Source organism: Hermetia illucens, chromosome 4 (genome assembly GCF_905115235.1).
Source record: "Hermetia illucens chromosome 4, iHerIll2.2.curated.20191125, whole genome shotgun sequence".
NCBI lineage: Eukaryota > Metazoa > Arthropoda > Insecta > Diptera > Stratiomyidae > Hermetia > Hermetia illucens.
This window is the reverse complement of record NC_051852.1, coordinates 172,858,322-172,879,391: the sequence shown is the minus strand read 5'-3', so window position 1 is coordinate 172,879,391 and position 21,070 is coordinate 172,858,322. Positions and strand designations below refer to the sequence as shown.

Sequence of the window (21,070 nt, the reverse complement as noted above, 5' to 3'; positions counted from 1 at the left end):
TCTTCCCTCTTAAGTAAAGGTCGGTAAAAAAATTAGCATTTTCGAAACTCTTGCATTGAACATGTCATAATGAAAAACAGGTGTTCCATATACATAATAAATCCATTAAATTTATCTAAGAGGCTTTCATTAAAATTCCACTGGCAACTCATCCACACACCTGGTAATACCCAAAGAGTGGCGACATTAATTTAATATTGAAAAGGAGAATTTCCAATAACGATAAAAGCAGTATGATGAGAGCACATACGGGTATAAATAGTGTCAGCAAACACCTCAAGGACCAACAACAGTGACATCATTATAGATTTGGTAACAGATACCTTATACAACCGCTTACGTGAACAACTAATTAAGCGGTTGTGTTCCAGTTAGGAGAAACCCTCGCAGTATCTCCATAGAGTCTTGGCGGCACCGCAACTTCAAAGCCGCTCAGTCGAAGTCTATGGGTACGACGTATATCGTCTACTCTTCAGTCGATTATGGCGACGATAGATAGCTAGCCAATACAAACATCGCGGAAGCAAAGTCAGATATAACAACATCCTCACCTTCAGCAACAGAAACCCATTTAATCCAGCTAGTGACCAGCTTGTCTTCAAAAAACGTCATCTCAAGTCGTTAAACATGCCGCTTGTTTATGTTTGATAAAAATAACAAAACACATTTCCTCATAAACACAGGCGTCGGGTTCGAAATTCCAAGGACCATGTAAAAAGACATGGTTTGAGCCTATGGGGCACATATGAAATCGCCAACCTGACACTCAATCACCAACCGCCTTCGTCGGGGTTTCCGTTGAAGATTTGTAATAGCGGACGTTTTTAAACCTATAGCCGGAATAGATTTCTTTTTCAGATTTTCAGTACGATTTTCTCTAAAATTTAATCACTCAGGCTACCGACCAACGGTAGGTGGCAAAATGTACAATACCAACCAAGGTTAGAAGGAACCCCGTAGCATCACATCCTACTGGACGGAGCCAGAATAATGGCGTGTGTGCATCACATAGTCACAACAACAGAATCACTAGCTACATGAAAAAGGAATTCAATACTATGATCCAGATAGGTGTGCATTAAATAACCCGTATGCATACGAGTATTCGAGTATGATATTCGACCTACGGAACGCATTGCAAACGTTTCCACGATTCATCAAATAGTTTGGACTCCTACTATGCCTACATCGATGGCAAAGTCGGTTCATCTGCATTTGAAGAGTCTACCAACCACTTAAGAACTCGTTTCATAGGTTGAACCAATAAGGAGTGGGGTTGAATTCAAACAAATGTCTTTTTGACTAGCAGATATGTTTCAAATTTGACACCACACTACTCACTATAGAAGTAGACCATGACAACAGATTCCATCTATTAAACAGGAAAATCGGAACTGTGTTCGTTTTGTAAAGGATATCTTCCAACCACTGGATACACAAGCGCCCATATGCCTAATTCCAGTCCAACAAGCTGACCATTAACCAATACGGCGTATAAAACTGAATGAGCTAAGGTTAAAAATTAAAACAAACACATTAAATCGATTTTATTAAATAAAGCTCCTGGCTACTAACTTACTACAGGGAGAATATTAAAAGAATTACCAGAAGAATGCCTCATCATCAATGGAAACTAGCAGAGGTTATAATGGTCCATAAACCAGGGGAGGAGCCAGAGAATCAAGTTATTTAAAAGTAATTTAAGCAAATCACTGTGAATCAAAGTCTTATACCAGCTCACCAATTTCATTGCCGTGGAAATCATTCCACAATTCAACAGGTACAGGATCACGAATCTGATTCAAAACACATAGAAAACAAGTCGGGAAACCGAAAGCTGAACGCTTTAGATAGGGAAGGTTTTTTTTGCTTTGTGTGAGAAACCTTGGCAGTTCTACTTGTACCCAGTTAAAAAATCAATTGTGCACTATTTTTCCAGAGCCATTTACACAAATAATTCGCTCTGGCAAGTGTTGAATCGATAATAGTCAACTGCATAGGCTTCAACATTATTAGCAAGTGTGCAGGAATTCACCTTCAACAGAAACACACAAGTCGGGAAACCGGAAGCTGGACGCTTCAGGTATGAACAATTTTGTGTCTTTCTGTTATAAAAACATGTCACAGCCCCCAGCACGTAATGTATGTATGTGCGTATATTATGTCGGAATATTCACTTTTGTTTGCTACTGACACTCAAAGTCTTCGAATTAGCAGTGAAGCGACAATTTTGCCCTATTATAACTTCGTTAATAATAGTGCGATTTTCACCAAACTTGGTAAGATCATAGAGCATAGAGCATACTACTATTACTACAAAATGAGTGCATGTATGATTCTAGGATGGACTTAAGGGTGGTTTTGCAGTCAAATGATAAAAATTTTAGTAATTATTATACTATTAACTTTATTTGAATTGATATCAGTATGAAAGGTATTTCGACACCAGCTTCTTGATTATTTTCAGATTCTTCGGTTGGACAGGTTCTGAGAATGGTCCCGTGAAAGAAATGATTTTTTGCAGCCTTCGCCCTCCCCCCTTATGAATTAAATGTTAAAATTTTGAAAAGTACTAATCCATGTCTTTCATTTGATACCCCATATGATTATATTTGGTGGGAAAAAAAGTTACAGCCCCCTTTTGCATGTGTGCTGACTCCCCTTAAATTCCACGTAGAATGATATAACCCACTCCATACATATGTGTTCAGTTTCAATCAAATTTGTTTGGTGTCAATAGGTGTAACCGTTTCCGAGGAAAATGCGATTACATTCCCGTGTGAATAACGAAGTACAAAAGTGCACTACACTATGACACTATTATGAAGGGTGAAATGCCTAAGTTCTCATACTGATTTATATTCAAATCAACTTAATAATAGTAGATTAATATATTTTTGAATTTTACTGGAAAGGAAATCTTAGGATTACAAATTTAAGTTTAAAAAACATAAAGCGCAGTATAAGGAATAATATTGTTAAGCTTGATGGGAATCGCGTTTATATCAACGAAGTTATAGTAGGCCAAAGACATCTATTTCGTATGAATTTACTGCTCCTCAAGGTAGCATAGATCGCCAGTATCACATTATTATTATTATCAGCTGAAGGAAATAACCAGGTTACTGAAAAGCGGCAAGATCAAAATCTGACATGAATTGAACTACTGGTGGCTTAACCAACGCATATACTCCAATGATTCCGTGAAAGACAAACATTTATGAAATGCAGAAGCTTTTAAATGATAGCAGTGATTACTTTCAGTTCGATTTATTAAGTTACAGAAGCAAGTCAAAAATTTTCAGTGACAAATGATTCAAGAAGATTGAAGAGACTTCATCACAAAATATATATACCAGTTTTCACAGCGATCGGTTGAATAGTTTCGAAGTCTATCAACCACAAACGGTATATCAACATCTATTTTTATAATTTTGTTGTAAAAAAAACCTTTAAAATCGGTTCACTGTCTATCTGTCTCACGTACTTTTATCAGAAGCGATTACACATGTTGGCATGGAATTTGCAAGAAAGGTTGGAGCTTTGTACTTCCTTTACAGTCCTTCACACATGCAATGAATTACATTGCTGCACTGTGAACTCAACCCGTATAGGTAAAAGAGGGGTGCACAATTTGTTCTCATCGAAAATAGCCATGTGAGCTATCTTGTACTTTTCGAAGCAGATATGATGTTTGATATTGGTTGCAGTGGGTAGTCCGAAAGGGGCCAATTACTTCAAACAACATTCTGAGAAATCACTCAGCCGCATGGTATCTAGACCCCGAAGCACTCTCCGTTACGATATCTGCACAAATGAAGTGGATAATAGTATATTATTATATTTTGAAAATTAGCTCCGAACTCTCCTTAAGTTCAACCTAAATCCGTAAAATGTTGCACCATTATAGATTTTAATATAAAGTAGCATACTAGGAAGTTTGATGGAAATTCTAATAATATTAACAAAGTTATAGTAGGTCAAATTTGTTTCTTTTGCATTAAATTACTACTCCCTAAGGGGTAAAATGTCAGTACTTCATCGAATTGAAAATCGGGTATATTCAATGTACAGTGTGTCAAAAACGTATTCATCCGTTTATCTTTTTTGTGATTGACTTAGGCTTTTCATAACTAAATAAAAAAGACAATATTCAGTTCATGTCCTCGATTTTTCTTTATTATATATTATTTATTTAAAAGCAAAATGAAAAATATGCACTTCACTCCATTGTTATAAAAAAAACGCAGAATAAACGCCATCTTTTCACTTTAAAAAGTAGTGGTACTTACCGAAGCATTTTGGTGCTTGGTGAGTCGGCATTGCGTGCTAGTCTACTTTTACTCTTAATAATAGCTTATAATCGGTTGAGCATTGAATTTACGAGATTTTCTGTTATAGCTCTTGAAACGGGTCTTCATTATTCCTAAAGAGCAATTTGTAATTCATTTCTGTTTGAAATGTGTCTGCTCCGGATTTTATTTTTCAAGGTCTCCCACAAGTCCTCTATAACGTCTACATCCGCAGACTGTGGTGGAGTCTCCAGTCTGGAGTGTTCTAGAGTAGCCACCATTTTGTATTAAGCGTTGTGTGTTTTAGGCCAGTATCTTGGCTAAAAATGTAATCCGCAGATAAGCCCATACTTTCATGCTTCTGTGAAGATGACATTTCGAAATAGTAATATAGGCTTTGTCCATATTCCCATTCATTAGCGTTCATACAATCCCGTAGCATCAGTGATCCTCCTTTGTGTTTCACAGTTGGAATTAGATTCTTTTCGTCCATTTCACATTCCCCCCATATTTTTCTTTCACCGTCCGATTTAAATATGTATCATCTGTGAAGATGACTTTTTCTCAAAAATACATAGAGACGAATACTTTTTTGGTGCTTGATGATGACGTTTATTTTGTGTTTCTGTTTTTTCTTTGTAACAATGGAGGGAAGTGCTTATTTTTTATTTGGTTTTTAAAGAAAAAATAATAAATAAAAAATTGAGGACATGAACTGAAATATTGTCTTTATAATTTAGTTATGAAACTTTTATTTTAGTCACGAAAAAAGTTAAGCAGACGAATACTTTTTTGATACACTCTATGCATATACACAACGAGCTTATTATAAATGAATTCGTATACCCAAATATTCTTAAATAAAAGATCAACAAAACCTTTCATACCCACTTGCCGGTTTCCGAACTATTCATAGTGTTTATGCATTTAGTATATCAGATTATTCACTACGTTCTCCATATGATACTTAACGGTGCAGTAAATATAAGGGAAAAGGCCACTTTAACCTTTTAATTAATAATAGTAATGTTTCCATAAAACTTTCCAACCTACATTATTGCAAAATTTTCAACTTCTAGCAAGGACTCAAAGAGGATTCCAGTAAATTTAAAAATAGAAAATGTAAGAATACACTATTACTAACTTCATTTTTGCAGATTTTGATATGGAGCGAAATTCGAACCACAGAAATCATATAACGGCATCATCACTATTTTTATCAAATTTTTCTGAGAATCCCTTTTTTGCATGAATGGCGAGCCCCCTTCAAAATCCACGTAAATGTATACTACTCACTGTATGCGTGCGCTTTCATAGTTGCATATGTTCATGAAATTTTGCCTGAATCGGTGTAGCCCTTTTGAAGAAAAGTGCGTATGACAAACAAAAAGGCAAGCAGACTGACAGTGAACCAATTTTAAGAAGGTTTTTTTTTACACAGGGTAGCTACTTCATATATCTTTGGGACTAGTTGCTATACTGTTCTTTATCCTGGTGTATAATTTCCGTCCAGGATGAACTTAGTGGGAATTTTATGGTCGACTCAAAAAGTTAAAAGTATCCTATCGGAATTCTAGGTATTTTGAGGCCTAGATTTCATATCTTCATGATTTTTCTCAGACTTTTCAGTTGAGTAGTTTCCGAAAATGAGTCTCGTCTCACATTAAGTTTGTGCTTTTTTATTTTTTTGGAACTTATATATTAACGTTGTAATTTTACATTTGTTGCTGGCAAAACCAGTTCAAGCTCTTTCTGCCTTTGAAATTTCAGAAGAATCCATAGTATTGCTACACTAATTTCATTCACACCAGATATTTACATACATACAATTCGCGAATATAAACTTTCGTGTCCGGATAGTTTAGTGGTTTAGAGCACTAGACTATTGCACGGAAGGTTGCGGTTCAAATCTTACTGCTGGCGTGAAATTTGTCCCGTGACCAGATTTCGGGTACCAGTGGACTCATTCACAGCGCAATGCTGACTATATTGCCTCCTACAGGATACCGTACTCCTGGTCATCATGGTCTTGAATGATGTGCTCTCTAACGCGCTCCAAGACCCTCATTCAATTCGACTGTCGCATAAACCCCACGCTTTTTTCTGATTGTGTCCTGGCGTATGTATATCACCGCGCGCACAACTTCCTATATTAAGTATTATAATTAAACAACAATCTGATTAAGAAAGAAACTTAAATTAATCTTTACCTCATAAAAGCTATCACATCGCGACTGAACAAACTCAAATAGAATAAAGTATGTTAGATTAAGTGATTACCAATTATCGGGAGTGCAAAATAAAGAAAATTAATCCTGGGGACCGGTAAATTTGTACTAATTGTCCGCAAATACGAATAAACGATGTACGAATCATCGGAATTATGGTAGTAGTAGTAGCTAGAATACATTCCCCTTCAGGGGATCAAATTTGACGGTTTATAGTACATCATCGGTTCAACTTATTAACACTCACGATTATATGAACCACATGCATGTCTACTTTACATTAAGCTTAACTTACCTTGAATTAGATCGCTTCGAAGAATCCTTCTTTCCCGCTTGTAAATTCGGCAAATCTTTTTGTCTTTTTTTCGTTTCACGCCAAATTCGATAATACAAAAAACACATAACAGTCACAGGCACATAAAAAGCAGCAATGGCTGTGCCGAAGGTAATGTAATGATTGGTTTCGATGAATTGAATATAGCACTGATATTGCGGCACCGTGCGCTTCCCTTCGATGTAAGGCCAACTGTATATCCATGGTGGCCAGAGTAATAAACTGATACCCCATGCCGCCCCAATCATTACCGCGGCGCGAGTTGTTGTCCTTTTTGCACGATATGTTAAAGGTCGAGTTACACTAAAATATCGGTCAAAACTAATGATGAGCAAATTCAAAACAGATGCATTCGATGCAAGATAGTCTAATGCAAGCCACGTGTCACATATGTAAGGGCCTAACGGCCAATAGCCTAGAATTGTTGAAATCGCGAAAAGAGGCATGGAAATTAGTCCCACTGCAAAATCCGCAATGGCAAGTGAAAAAAGGAAGTAGTTGCTAATAGTCTGGAGCTGTTTATCTATTTTGAATGAAATCATGACCATGACGTTGCCCGAGACCGTTAGAAAGCTAAGAATTGAAGCGATGATGGCTAAAATAACCATCTGTGTGACGGTATACCGCAAATCCGGAGGCTTCGATTCTGTATCGTTTGCTGACACATTCCCGTTCGGATAGTCCGTTTCTAAAATTAGAGCTGGTAAAGTCGATGTTATATCCGTCCGGCTGGTCACAAATATTGCTTCCATTATTCGATGATATATGATGAGCAAAGATGATTAGGATGAGAACGATGATACTGAAAACATGAGAAAAAAATGTAACCTTTTTCGCTATTATATATGAACATATATGTATATAAGAAAGATTTCAAACTTAGATGCAGTGGAATTAAAATTAATTTTAAAATGGTAACATCCTTGATTTTGTGTAGAAGGATATATTTCAAAATGTATAAATTTGGCTTTGAACAAGATTAAGTAACGCATCATCGTTAACGCCTCTTTCACACCCATGCAGAAGATACTACAGTCTATCATTATGTCTCATAAACTTAGAAGTTGTATTGAATTCCTTCCTGAACCCCGACTCAGGAACTGTAACGTAATTATGTAAAAGGTTCAAGCATGACGAGTTTTTAAATTCCCACTGCGAGTTGCCTTTTCAATCTTATGCTGCAATTTTTTTGTGCTCAGGGACTCATCTGCCCTAATTTCAAAATTGAATAAATTATAATTTGGCAGGATCACATTTTTAAGGTTTTGAATAAAACAGCAAAAATAAAGCCCGTCTACCTGATTAGTTTTGTTCATTTTCACACAACGCTTTTTTATTGCATGTTTCTCTGATAAATGAAACAAGTCGGGAAACCGGAAGCTGGCCGCTTCAGGTATGAAAGGTTTTGTTTGCTTCTTCTGTGAGTATATTTGATTGCAGAACTATCCCATTTGTACGTAGCCCATTATGTATATGCATTTAGTATGTCGGACTACTCACTTTAGTGTGATATTGATATTTAGTGCAATAAATTTACATGGTAAAGTCAACTTTGAACTACTGTAAGTTTGTTAGTAATAGTATGATTTTGATCAAACTTGGAGATATTATATATATATATCCATATTATATTCTATAATACTACAAACTTTTATAACTCTAGGATAAACTTAAGGGGTGTTTTCACTCAATTTCCCCAAAAAAATGGCAATATACTATATATTTAGCAAACTTGTTAGCACTGATGAAGGGAACAGTGGTTCCCGAAATATCGCTATTTGCAAGAATAAATATTCACACCAACGAAAAAGAAACAACAAGTTTTTATTCTTCTTTTTCTTCAGCCTTTGTCCCGTTCACAAGCGGGGTCGGCTCGTCGTGATCGGCTTCGCCATTTGGCTCTATCGAATGCCTGATCTGGGTGCAATCTCGAGGCTTTCAAATCCCCATCTAGCGCATCAAGCCACCGTTGCTTAGGTCTGCCTTTTGGTCGTTTACCATCGACTTCGATGTTCAGACCAATCTTTGCAAGTGAATTCTCGTTTGCACGAATTGCGTGACCATACCATCGAAGACGCCTCTCTCGCAACTTTTCCACGATCGGTGCAACCCCATAACGATCGCGGATATCCTCATTTCGGATGTGATCTAAACGTGTGACGCCACTAGTCCAACGTAGCATCTTCGTCTCCATTACCGCGAGACGCCGTTCATTGTCTTTTATGGTCGGCCAACACTCAGAACCATAGAGAGCGACTGGACGGACAACATTGCGGTAAATTTTAGATTTGAGACGTTCGTTGATACGTCGATCACAAAGGACACCAGTTGTGGAACGCCACTTCATCCAGGTTGCGTTAATGCGTGAAGCAATTTCATAACGCAGTTCTCCATTGGCTGATAGCGTTGACCCGAGGTATTTAAATCGCTCAGATCTGGGCAGATCACTGCCGCTGACAGTGATTGTGCCTGTTTCATGGGGATCGGTCGTCAAAAATTCAGTTTTGTTTAAATTCAATCTGAGACCGTGTTGCATGAGGCGATCATTCCATTTTTGAACAAGTTGCTCGAGATCATTTTTGCTATCAGATGCTAGGAAAACATCATCTGCATAAAGCAGTGTGTAGGGCGCTGGACGTTGGATATCCCGTGTGACGGTGTCCATAACAAGGACAAAGAGGAGTGGTGAGAGGGCACTTCCTTGATGAACTCCAACAGAGACACGAAGCGGTTTTGATACACCCGCCATACTTCGAACTTTACTTTTCGGATCGTGGTAGAGCAATTGAACCCAGCGCACGAGTTCTTCTGGCACGAAGTGTTGTCGTAAAGCATACCAGATGAGAAACAACAAGTTTTTATTATTTCTGGTAATATAATATTATTAACTTAATTTGAGCAGATATCAATATGGAGAGTATTTTGAGGCCTGGACACCATATAGAAGCAGCTTCATGATATTTTTCAGATTTTTTGGTTGGGTAGTTTCTGAGAATGGCTCCATTAAAGAAATCGTCACTTTCCACACCTCCCACTCCCCACCTTTCTAACAAATGTCAAAACTAAGATCGCGTTGGAAAAGTACTAATCGAGACCTTTCATTTGATACCCAACATGACCATATTTGGCGAAAAACAAGTTTACACCCCCCTTTTGCATGTATGGGGACCCCCCTAATCTCAACGTATAACGATATTACTCGCTGCATATCTGGGCGTCCACAGTTCCACCTTCTCACCAAATTTCGTGTCAATCAGTATAGCCGTTTCTGAGAAAAGTGCCTGTGACAAACAGACAGACAGACAGACACCATCAAATACTTGGGGGTGGTGATAGACAGGAAGCTCAGCTATAAGCAACACGTAAAAAGATGGCAAGAGTGGTGGGAACGCTCGGGAAAGGGTCGGTGGACTCACAGGCTCATTCCTGCCATCAAGGATTGGTTGGAGAGACGACACGGCGAGATTAATTATAATATCACCCAGTTTCTCACGGGGCATGGAGGATATCGCCAATACCTGCACAGGTTTAAATTGGGGACCTCACCCGATTGTCCAAATTGCGATGGAGTCCCAGAGGACCCAGAGCATATATTCTTCCACTGTCCGAGATTTGTGGAAGAAAGGAGGAATCTAGAGGAGACTCTAGGAGAGGTGCTGGTACCAGAAAATCTGGTGGCGAAAATGCTAGCAAAACAAGAGAATTGGGATGCAGCCAACTGCATGATCGCATCTATTCAAGATAAATTGCGAAAGGCAGAGGAGAGGAGAAAAGCGCGGTCACGTACGCCGCGTATAGAAGAAACGGGATTAAGCTAGAATTAGCTGACTCCGCCCCGTGATGTTATACCTTAGGGTGGTTCCGCGGGGCAGGGAAGGATTGTGGGGTGGTTTTAGTGGGTAAAAATCCAACACACTGGTGTGCTCAGACCAACGTTTTTTGAAGATTTCCACCTCCTCAAAAAAAAACCGACGGACAGACAGACATTGAACCGATTTTAATAAGGTTTTGTTTTGCAAAGAAAACCTTAAAAAAGAATGATTATAAACAATTGAGCACACATGGGTGCAGCTTCTTTCTTGTTAAGTTAATGATGGTATACTCTATTGTAAAGTTGATAATGGTATATTACCATAGTTTAGGCATTTGTCATCAAAATTTTTTCTAGAAGTACAAAATGTCGTACGAACATAAAGGCTAATACAATAATAATGGCCTATGTGGTTAATATTGGTGTGTAGGTGTGCCGATGGATGGATACATCTATTTATTTCCTCCTCACTTCTTAGGAGAGCGAACGTGGATCAATTGACAAGAATGTTGGGCGTGTTTGCTTGCGCCAGTGATTCCATTAAGATCCATTACCATCAATCCGAAATGGATCCTTAAGGAAGCTCTGTCTTTGGTTTCCGCTGCGATATGGGAACTCATGACAGATGTTAGCAGCCATGTTTTCGCAACCACGTAGACACACAGCAATGCATTGCATCACATAAATGACCCTAACACCAGCCCTAATGATACTGAGATGCCTTAGGGTGCAGTAATTTTACGCAAAGCAATCAACTTTCATCTATTATAAATTGGTTAATGAAGTAGCACTAAAGTAGCATCACCAAACTGTCCAATATGATGCTCTATCTACATTATTGGAAAAATCTACATTATTGGAAAATAATGTAGATAGAGTAGTCGGAACTTAGGAGGAGTTTCCAGAAAATTCGCAAAATAAAATATGCTATTATTAATATTATTTGAGTAGATTTGGGTTTGGGGGTAGGAGGTTTAGATATCATATAGAGGCATTAGTGTGACTTTTTCCTTTGATGGTTTTGAGAGTGGTATCTAAATCCAAGTGACCCTTTTGACATCCCTCCCTCAATTCCCTACTCTGCAACTGATGTCAAAACTGAAACCGCATCACCTAATTTCTTGCTAATAGGTATCGTCGTTCCTGGGAACAACGGACGGACTAACAGAGAGATAAACAGGCAGACAAATAGAGAGTAAACCGACTTCAATGGGGTTTTGTTTTCCACGTCTTCATTTATTGTAAACCATGTGAAATACATACATTTGAGCTTAAAGCCCTGCAAGAGTGTCTTATACACTTGAACTCGAAGTTAATTGCTTTCGAATTATTACCCGCATTCTCCTAACTGATATTGCACGAATATAGTAGCCAATCACAAAGTGCCGAAATATATTTTGATCGTGGTAGAACATTAAACAGATTAAATCCAGCGTATAAGATGATGTCTTCAGAATGGACCATAAAAAGTATTTATAAAATGTTCACCAAAATATTGAAACAAAAAGTTTTTTGGATAGAATGAACTGAAAGATTGGTAATCGACCAACTAAGCTGTTAAATTTTAAGAATTCAACAAAGATTCATCGATTTTAGCAAGCATACTACAGTATAGGCAATAGAATCGCATGACCGTTCTCATAGTAAATCTAATGCTAGAACGCGTCAAATGAAGGCTGTCAGTGAATATTTCATATACTTAGCTGTACAATTAATGCGTAATCGAAACGTAATGGATGCTAGGTTCCGAAGGGACTTTGTCTAAGTTCTGAGGAGGCCAGGCAACAGAAATGCAAAGCCATCACCTCTTCCTCCTAGTGTAGCGGAGATTATGTTCACCCCCATTTTCCCCCACTCATAAGTAAGGCTTTCTACTCATTCCATCCTTCTTTTAGCAGCTTGTGAAAATTCTACACGTAAACTCGGAATTTAGAAGAAACTAACTTATACATATATATTATATGATTCCGTTTTGTTACAATGATTTAACCAATTCGGCAATATAAATTGAAAAGCCACCAAAAGAACAAGAATAAGTTAGAAAAATATCAAATTCAAATTAGAATATGGTTCCCATTTTTATCTAATGCCAATGTTAAAATCTTCTGTATACAAACGCAATATTCAATTATTTCGACGCAAAGACCGCAAATTCACGAACGAATTAATTCCATCAATCGTTGTGGACACCATCAAAGCTATATTCTATCACCGATATTGTTCTATCCGGAATGCTTCTAGTTTACTTTGCTTAAACGACACGGAATGGTTAACTGGAAAATAATACATTTTTTTCATTTAGTTCTATGTACTAAGCGAGAAATTAACATTTAAACTTTCGGAAAGGGATTTTTCAGCTCTTCCCCCATTTTCGTCGCCCTCATTTCACAGGCTATACACTTACCCCCAGACGCTGATACCCTCAGATCTCATGATCACGAATCAGGTTCCTTTTCATTTTGTTCTATGTACTAGGCGAGAAATTAACATTTAAACCCTCAAAAAGGGATTTTTCAGCCTTTCCCCAATTTTCATCGCCCCCAGTTCACAGGCTATACACTTACTCCCAGACTCTGATACCCTCAGATCTCATGATCACGGATCAGGTTCCTTTTCATTTAGTTCTGTGTACTATGCGAGAAATTAACATTTAAACCCTCGAAAAGGGATTTTTCAGCTTTTCCCCCATTTTTGTCGTCTTCATTTCACAGGCTATACACTTACCCCCAGACGCTGATACCCTCAGTTCTCATGATCACGAATCAGGTTCCTTTTCATTTAGTTCTATGTACTGAGCGAGAAATTAACTTTTGAACCCTCGAAAAGGGATTTTTCAGCCTTTCCCCCATTTTCGTCTTCCTCATTCCACAGGCTATACACTTACCCCCAGCCACTGATACCCTCAGATCTGATGATCACGAATCAGGTTCCTTTTCATTTTGTTCTATGTCCTAAGCGAGAAATTAACATTTAAACCCTCGAAAAGGGATTTTTCAGCCTTTCCCCAATTTTCATCGCCCTCAGTTCACAGGCTATACACTTACTCCCAGACTCTGATACCTCAGATCTCATGATCACGGATCAGGTTCCTCTTCATTTAGTTCTGTGTACTATGCGAGAAATTAACATTTAAACCCTCGAAAGGGGATTTTTCAGCTTTTCCGCCATTTTTGTCGTCTTCATTTCACAGGCTATACACTTACTCCCAGACTCTGATACCCTCAGATCTCATGATCACGAATCAGGTTCCTTTTCATTTAGTTCTATGTACTAAGCGAGAAATTAACATTTAAACCCTCGAAAGGGGATTTTTCAGCTTTCCCCTCATTTTCGTTGCCCTCATTTCACAGGCTATACACTTCTCCCAGACAATGATACCCTCAGATCTCATGATCACGATTCACCTTCCTTTTCATTTAGTTCTATGTACTAAGCGAGAAATTAACAGTTAAACCCGCGAAAAGGGGTTTTTCAGCTTTTCACCCATTTTCGTCGCCTTCATTCCACAGGCTTTCACTTAGTGGTGGGCTTTGGACAGATCTGGATCTGAAAAGAGGCAGGGAGATTCGTACTGAGAATTATTACCAATAAAACCAAACAATTCACACTTTCATGGACAGAATATTACACACCTAATAATACCTTTTAGTACGAATGGGAACTACCAGATTCTAAACTTAAAAAAGAAACTATCCATTGTATTGCAGATTTTTCTGTATTGTTTGAAAGAAAAGTACACCTGGGAGTAATGGAAATATTAGCCAAGCATCCCCCCCACCCAATCCGAAAAGAGATGAGTGAAACGAAAGCAATCCTCACATTTACTCACCTTTCCATGAATTAACCCAACACCGGCGCAGATTCGTGGTTTATATAAATCTGCGTGAACATAAAATAAAATGTGATTTCCACAGAAATGCAACCCAGCAGCGAATAATTTTTCGGAGGGCTTCATGACAAAAAAAAAGCTGCCACTAAATTCAAGGCATTTATTCTACCCAACTCCATATCTTAACATTTCAACATGGCCTTGGCGTACCCTTCTAGTTTCAGGAGTTAACGAACAGAGTGCTAATTATCAGTGGTTTGAAGTTTTAATTCCGATTCATTAAACTAATGAGTAGACAAGCGAAACCATCACTGGTTGAAAGAACGTCTTTGTTTCTGGGCCTTTATAATTGCGATTATTCCGATTAGTTTCCTGCTTGACCTACGATTTCGTAACGGAAGTTGTATAACCCCCTTTCATTGTCACAGTGGATATCTGTCAAATAAATACGTGAGCATAATTTGTTAAAGATTGCTCCAAATAAAATTATTTCTTTTTTCAATTTCTTCACGTATTCATTTACATTCCCTTTATTCTGAATAACTTTGAAAATATCTTTCTGTTATACGTCCCTTCCACTGCCCCCATTTTTGGTTATTTTGCGCGCATTGTGCTTCAGCTCTAAACGACGTTTCGGAATCTTATTTGCTAAATTTGAGAGATCATAGGAGTATGATTATTTGAGCTTATTAAATAAAGAGCTACTAATATTTTAAAGTTCAAAATAACAAATTTGTATGTATGTGCATAACACGAACAACGTAATAGTTTGTTTTTCCCTTGAACATATATAAAAACCTATGCGGTTTATTATTTCTCTAGGTATGCGTCAGTGAGGCACTTTGTCCCGTTCACAAGCACGGTCGCCTCGTCGTCATTGGTTGCACCATTTTGCTCTGTCATTTGCTTGATCTGGATGTAGTCGTGAGGGTTTTAAATCACCATCCAGCATATCAAGCCACCGTTGTTTCGGCCGGCCTTTTGGTCGTTTACCATCGACTTCGATGTTCAGACCAATCTTGCCAAGTGAATTCTCGTTAGCGCGAATTATGTGACCATACGATCGAAGACGCCTCTCTCGCAATTTTTCCACAATCGATACAATACCATATCGACCGCGATATCCTCATTTCGGATGTAATCAAGGTGTGTTACACCGCTACTTCATCGCAACACCTAAGTTTCCCTTCCCGCGAGAAGACATTCATTGCCTTTTACAATGGGCCAACACTCAGAACCATAGAGGGCGACAGGGCGGACGGCATTGCGGTAAATTTTAGATTTGAGACGTTCGTTGATACGTCGATGGCTAACAGCGTTGACCCGAGATATTTAAATCGCTCAGTTCCGGGCAGGTCACAGTAACTGGCAGTAATAGCACCTGTTTTATGGTGATCAGTCGTCAAAAGTTCTGTTTTATTCAGATTCAGTCTAAATTTGTGTTGCACGAGGCGTTCATTCCAGTTTTGAACAAGTTGTTCGAGATCGGCTGACAGTGTCTATAAGAAGAGCCAAGAGGAGTGGTTAGAGGGCGCTTCCTTCCTGAACTCCGATAAAGACACGAAGCGGTTTCGATATGCCCACCGCACTTCGCACTTTACTTTTCGGATCGTGGTAGATCAATGTAATCCAGCGCACGAGAGAGCGTGCAGATCATACCATCTAAACCGAGAAATGCAATCTAAATATGTTTCTAACGATGTTCTTGATTTACGGTTATTTGAACCATGCCGCGAAGATGACATATAACACATTTTTATGAAAAAAGCTCAAAAAACTAGCAAAATACAATAGTACAAAAGAATTGATTATATAATCGATTTTTTTGCACGACTGCGGTGTTTACCTATGTCGCTACAAGGTACAAGTAGTTCTGTTCATGACTATTTAAGAAAGAAAACTTACCTTATCACAAGCCCATTAAGCATTGTTTTCGACAAACGTGACGCCATTTTACTTTTGACTCCAGCAACATTTTAATACTTTCAGCTCCATTGAGGTTTTCCTAATTCCTTCTACGTTTATTTGTTTCGATTTTGATATCACCTTGATTTTCCCTTTGAATTCCGTTCTAATTTCTATCGCATAATAGCATGTCACGTTCATCTAAACACTCCACACAAGCTGGAAAAAGACGTCCACGTTTTCCGAATATTTGCCAATTCATTTAAATATACTATATAAATGTGCTCGCCACACATATTCGTGAAGATCTGAGCTGCTTTGTACTATTATAACATACATGTGTGATATCTTGCCTTATTGAATTCATCTACCACAAGCCAGCAAAATATAATGGAATGCATACGCCTTAAATAGAGGCGGCAGGCTACTTGTTACAAGTTGTTTTTCAAACTCCTTCCCAATCCAAAATACTTGTTGTGTACATTCCATCGGGATCATAATCAAAGCATGTCACGAGACTCCCTGTATGCCTTCAAGCAGGTATTTCTCCTTGTTTCAATCCACGGCCTAGGTGTTCTTAAAGCATAGCGTTACATAAGCATCGAATGATTCATGGGGAATAACTTCATTGTATCCTGCTGCTGCTGACTACTGACGCATTTAATTCATGATATCGAGCGTTGTGTTTGTTCCTTCTTTTTAAATAGGGTATACCCCGTTGTGCTACGAGTTTGAGTGATAATAATCTACTGGGGCACAGTCGCTGCCTTGAAGCACTAAGTGTTTTTATAATGACTGTGAATAGTTTTGAGAACTGCACCTTATTCACTATTGTCGCGAATTGAAGGATCCCAGCATGCGCTTCCTTGTTTCCACCTTATAAAGAAATGTGCACAGTGCTTCTATGGTGGACCTGCAAATTGAAATGCAATCAATTATTCAAATAGAAACGTTAGTATTTCTGAATTTATTTATGCTATTTAAAAATGTGCTTGATCCTTCAGTGCAAAAATTAGACTTTGATGTGAATTCACCTTGGTAAGGTACACAGATAGATTAGTAGATCAGCAATTTTTTTTTTTTTTCATAATTTTTTCCACAGTAAATAAAAGTTTTCTCGGCCTACAAATGTTTTCCCATATTACAAAAATGCGACCTGGCCGAACTTTTCCGCCTTTCATCAGTAGAAGTTAGTACAATAACAAAATAGGTATTTCCCTAGAAGTATATATAAAAAAACTGAAAATTTTGAACAAGTGTAATTAACCTCGTCTTTGGTGCACAATACCCTGTCGAAGAAAACAAGTACAAAAGCGAAATCATCCCGGCATCAATGTACTCAAGCAGAGTAGAGCCATTGGTCTTGATAGTCTTCCTGCAAAGCTACTCCTTTAAGCCCCTGCAGAGTCATTAGTTTCTCTTATATGTAAACCCTGGATATGCGAAATCTCTCTCACAGATTAAAAGAAGAATATGTTCCCGAAGAAAAACACCTATCTTGAGAGGAACAATCGGAGAATTCTGTGTTGTCACTAAGATGGGGTAGGTAGGTATCAGTGGCCGCTCCGAGGAGCCCAATTAGCGCTTTGGTGCGCCGTTTTGATGCCACAAACTCCCAAGACCGTGACTGTTGTTATAGGAACAGGGAAGCGGAGTCCAGCTGGCTCGGATCCTCAGAGCCAGCCCGTAGCATTCACGAAGGAAAGCAGCTCTCCGACCCTGTAACTAGAAATCTCACCGAGGTCCCCAAAGAATGGTTTACCCAGTGTCCGCAGCCTGACTCGAGCTAGAGCCGGGCAATCGCAGAGAAAGTGCATGATGATGTCACTAAGATAATAGCTAAAATTATTCCGGGAAGCATCAAAGAATGCCTCGAAAGCCTGATCTACAGGAAGCGGGCTGGTTTCCGCTCTGGATCTTCCTACTATCCCCTACTAGCAGAGGCAAATTAAAAGCAATTTTCAGAGCAAAGTATTATAATACATACTGTATCAAGGTAACTGTAGATAAATACCAACAAAACTGATGTGAGCATCCCACTTTTCCTATGTGCGTTAATGAGCAGAATATCGACTTTGTCAAACAATTTGTGTATGTAGATAGCGTTGCTGAATTTGATAAGACAACATTAAACAAAAAACTTCGCTGGGGCATGGTACAGAAATCCATGGATCCGTTGTGAGGTGGTGGGTTTTTCCATACAATGAAATTCACTATTCCAGCGTGGTCGACGGACGGGTTGCCTTAAAACAGAGTGTAGAACGGTAGAGGAAGTTTTGGGTGAGCTGAAATACGTTACCAGCAATTGATCACTATCGCATATAGATATGTTTGGTACGCTATGCCCACATATTGGTTCCTGGCAAGAATATTTGGGGACATGTAGCGTACATGGCTTTACAAATAAGTGGAGGTGTCTGTTAATAAAGAGAAAAACCTGGTAAAACTTCTGGCAGACCAGCAGCTTGGTTAAGTGCAGCTTCCAAACCGTAACCGATTTTAATCAGATTACATCTCGTATAGCCTCTCTGAGCGCACTTACTCGTAGTAGACTCTCTTCCTTCATAACGAGGCTCTTGGGTTTTGGCGAAAAAGTGCTGCAACTTTACTCAGCCAAACGGGATCAGCGATATTTGAATTATTCACATAAAAACTCAAATTATATAGTTAACCTTTCGGAAGTCAACCGAAAACTACCATAGCATATTTCTCAAAAATTATCGTTATGCCTAACTCAAGTAATGGGCATGGATGGGAAGATTTTTCCAAATAATTAAATTCAAATTTGATAACAAATTCGATGTATAAATTAAGAAGGTGGAATGTGAGAAGTCCATTAGTATTATAGAAAGATCCAAAATACTATACAAGAAATGGATCTTTTGAAAATTTATATATGTATTAAGAGTCAGTGGAATGAGATAACCAACGATAGCTGCCATAACTAATAACGCTATATCATTGAAGTACGCTTTCCCGATGCTATCTTAAACCAAGAACTTGGTCGGCACACCAGCCTGGCACTCGTATGCACTGTGATGGGAAGGCGGAAGTGCCTGAGTCAAATCAGGGTAATAATCTGGGGCGAGCGCAATGCTGACCACATTGCGTCCTACAGTGTACTGTAGTGTACCGTTACGGTCTTGAATGAAGTGCTCTAACACACTTCAAGGCCTAGATCCAATATGGATTGTTGTGCCAACGATTATTATTATAAAAAAGCTTTCCGGGTGTTTTTTACAGAATTATTTGTACAGCAAGGCACGAAACAATACCTCACCGTCTTTCTTGACATTTCGTGAACGAAATTATTTTCAACATTTTCAGGTTTTAATAAACTAAGTGCCAATTGCCGGTCTATTGAAGTTTCTTGACCCGCTATTGCTCCATCTCAGGCAGGGCATACAATGTCTTCTTTTTGACGATAGTAGACTTTCCGGGCTGAATCGTCCTCACCCATGCAGATACTTAATCCGTCACTTAGACCCGTTCATCGCAACCAATTAAGTCGGATTTTATCCACAACCAGGCGATCGTGGATTTGTTATTCCTCCTATAGGGGTAAAAAATTCTTCAGAAGATTCTTCTCCGGAACACGGCTAAGAGTTCGCAATTTTTCTTACTACTTTCTACTTTTCAGAAAAAATGATCATCTAATTTTTCGACACGTTACAAAAGATGAACTTAACCAAGTACGTACATTTAAATGTTTTAAAGATTCCGACCAAAAAAATGCAATCATATTGGAACTATTCTAATAAAGCAACTTAAAGTTTCTACTGACCGGAAAACAACTGATTATTGTGCGTTTCATTTCCTAACGTTGCACGGATAAGATGTCAGCGAAATGCATCAGGCAGATTTTCTTGATGTGTTTTCTGAGGTGCTTTTCTGATTGACGCGCTATAATAGTTTGTCCAAAAAATAATAAAAAAATTCGATTTCCCTTTCATTCTAAAATTTTCTTCAGATTTCTGACAAGGCTGTGATTGACGCCTAAGAACCCAAGTCTCCCAGGTATGACTGTATGGTCAGACTTTTCGAGCGGAAGGAAGGAGTTAATAGTTTATTTGAGTTAATGTAAAAAAATTATTTATAATAAACTGTTAGAAATGAAAAGTTATTCGGCTTTAAAGGTATCTAGTTTTTAAAGAAATAAATTTAATTTATTAATATAGGCAGAAATTTAATTGTTAAAATGTTCTGTAAATTATTAAAAGTAATTCATGGGATAAGCTGTGAATTAAAGCCTTAAAATAAATTAATAATTTGTAATAAATGTATGTTTAGGAATAGCAACCGTTAATAAATTTGTTATAATTTATTTTATTAATATATTATTTAGTTATTATTTAAGTATTTATTTAAATATTAATTTTAATTTTAAAAATTAAGCAATAATGATAAAATTAGTATAAAATGTTGTATGAGTAAATTGAGCGGAAAGATTAAGTTAAAGAACTGAATATTCGCCTGTTTAACAAAAACATGTCTTTTTGAATTTAGTTTAAAGTCTAGCCTGCCCACTGATTGTTTTAAATGGCCGCAGTATATTAACTGTGCAAAGGTAGCATAATCATTAGTCTTTTAATTGAAGGCTTGTATGAATGGCTGAACGAGATATTAACTGTTTCAATTTAAATTTTAGAATTTTATTTTTTAGTCAAAAAG

General features: G+C 38.0%; 1 protein-coding gene and 1 long non-coding RNA gene across 5 annotated transcripts in view; one reads left to right on the top strand and one right to left on the bottom strand.

The window, feature by feature from the left end:
* LOC119653859 (muscarinic acetylcholine receptor DM1) overlaps positions 1-17,101 on the bottom strand; it is a 27,734-nt gene extending 10,633 nt beyond the window's left edge. For both annotated transcript variants that reach the window (XM_038058915.1, XM_038058917.1), the window contains exons 1-2: positions 16,400-17,101; positions 6,816-7,656 (exon numbers count right to left, since the gene is read on the bottom strand). In XM_038058915.1, coding sequence (XP_037914843.1) covers positions 6,816-7,606 — 791 coding nt within the window. In that variant the 5' untranslated portion in view covers positions 7,607-7,656; positions 16,400-17,101. The remainder of the gene's footprint in view (positions 1-6,815; positions 7,657-16,399) is intronic.
* Positions 298-21,070, top strand: LOC119653861. Of its 3 annotated transcripts, none has more exons than XR_005249765.1 (4): positions 298-312; positions 7,564-7,568; positions 17,590-17,592; positions 20,451-21,070. It is a non-coding gene; the product is annotated as an uncharacterized LOC119653861 (long non-coding RNA). The 3 variants fall into 3 exon arrangements; XR_005249767.1 differs by lacking the exon at positions 17,590-17,592 and adding an exon at positions 9,475-9,477 and having other exon boundaries at positions 301-312; XR_005249766.1 differs by lacking the exon at positions 17,590-17,592 and adding an exon at positions 8,422-8,424 and having other exon boundaries at positions 301-312.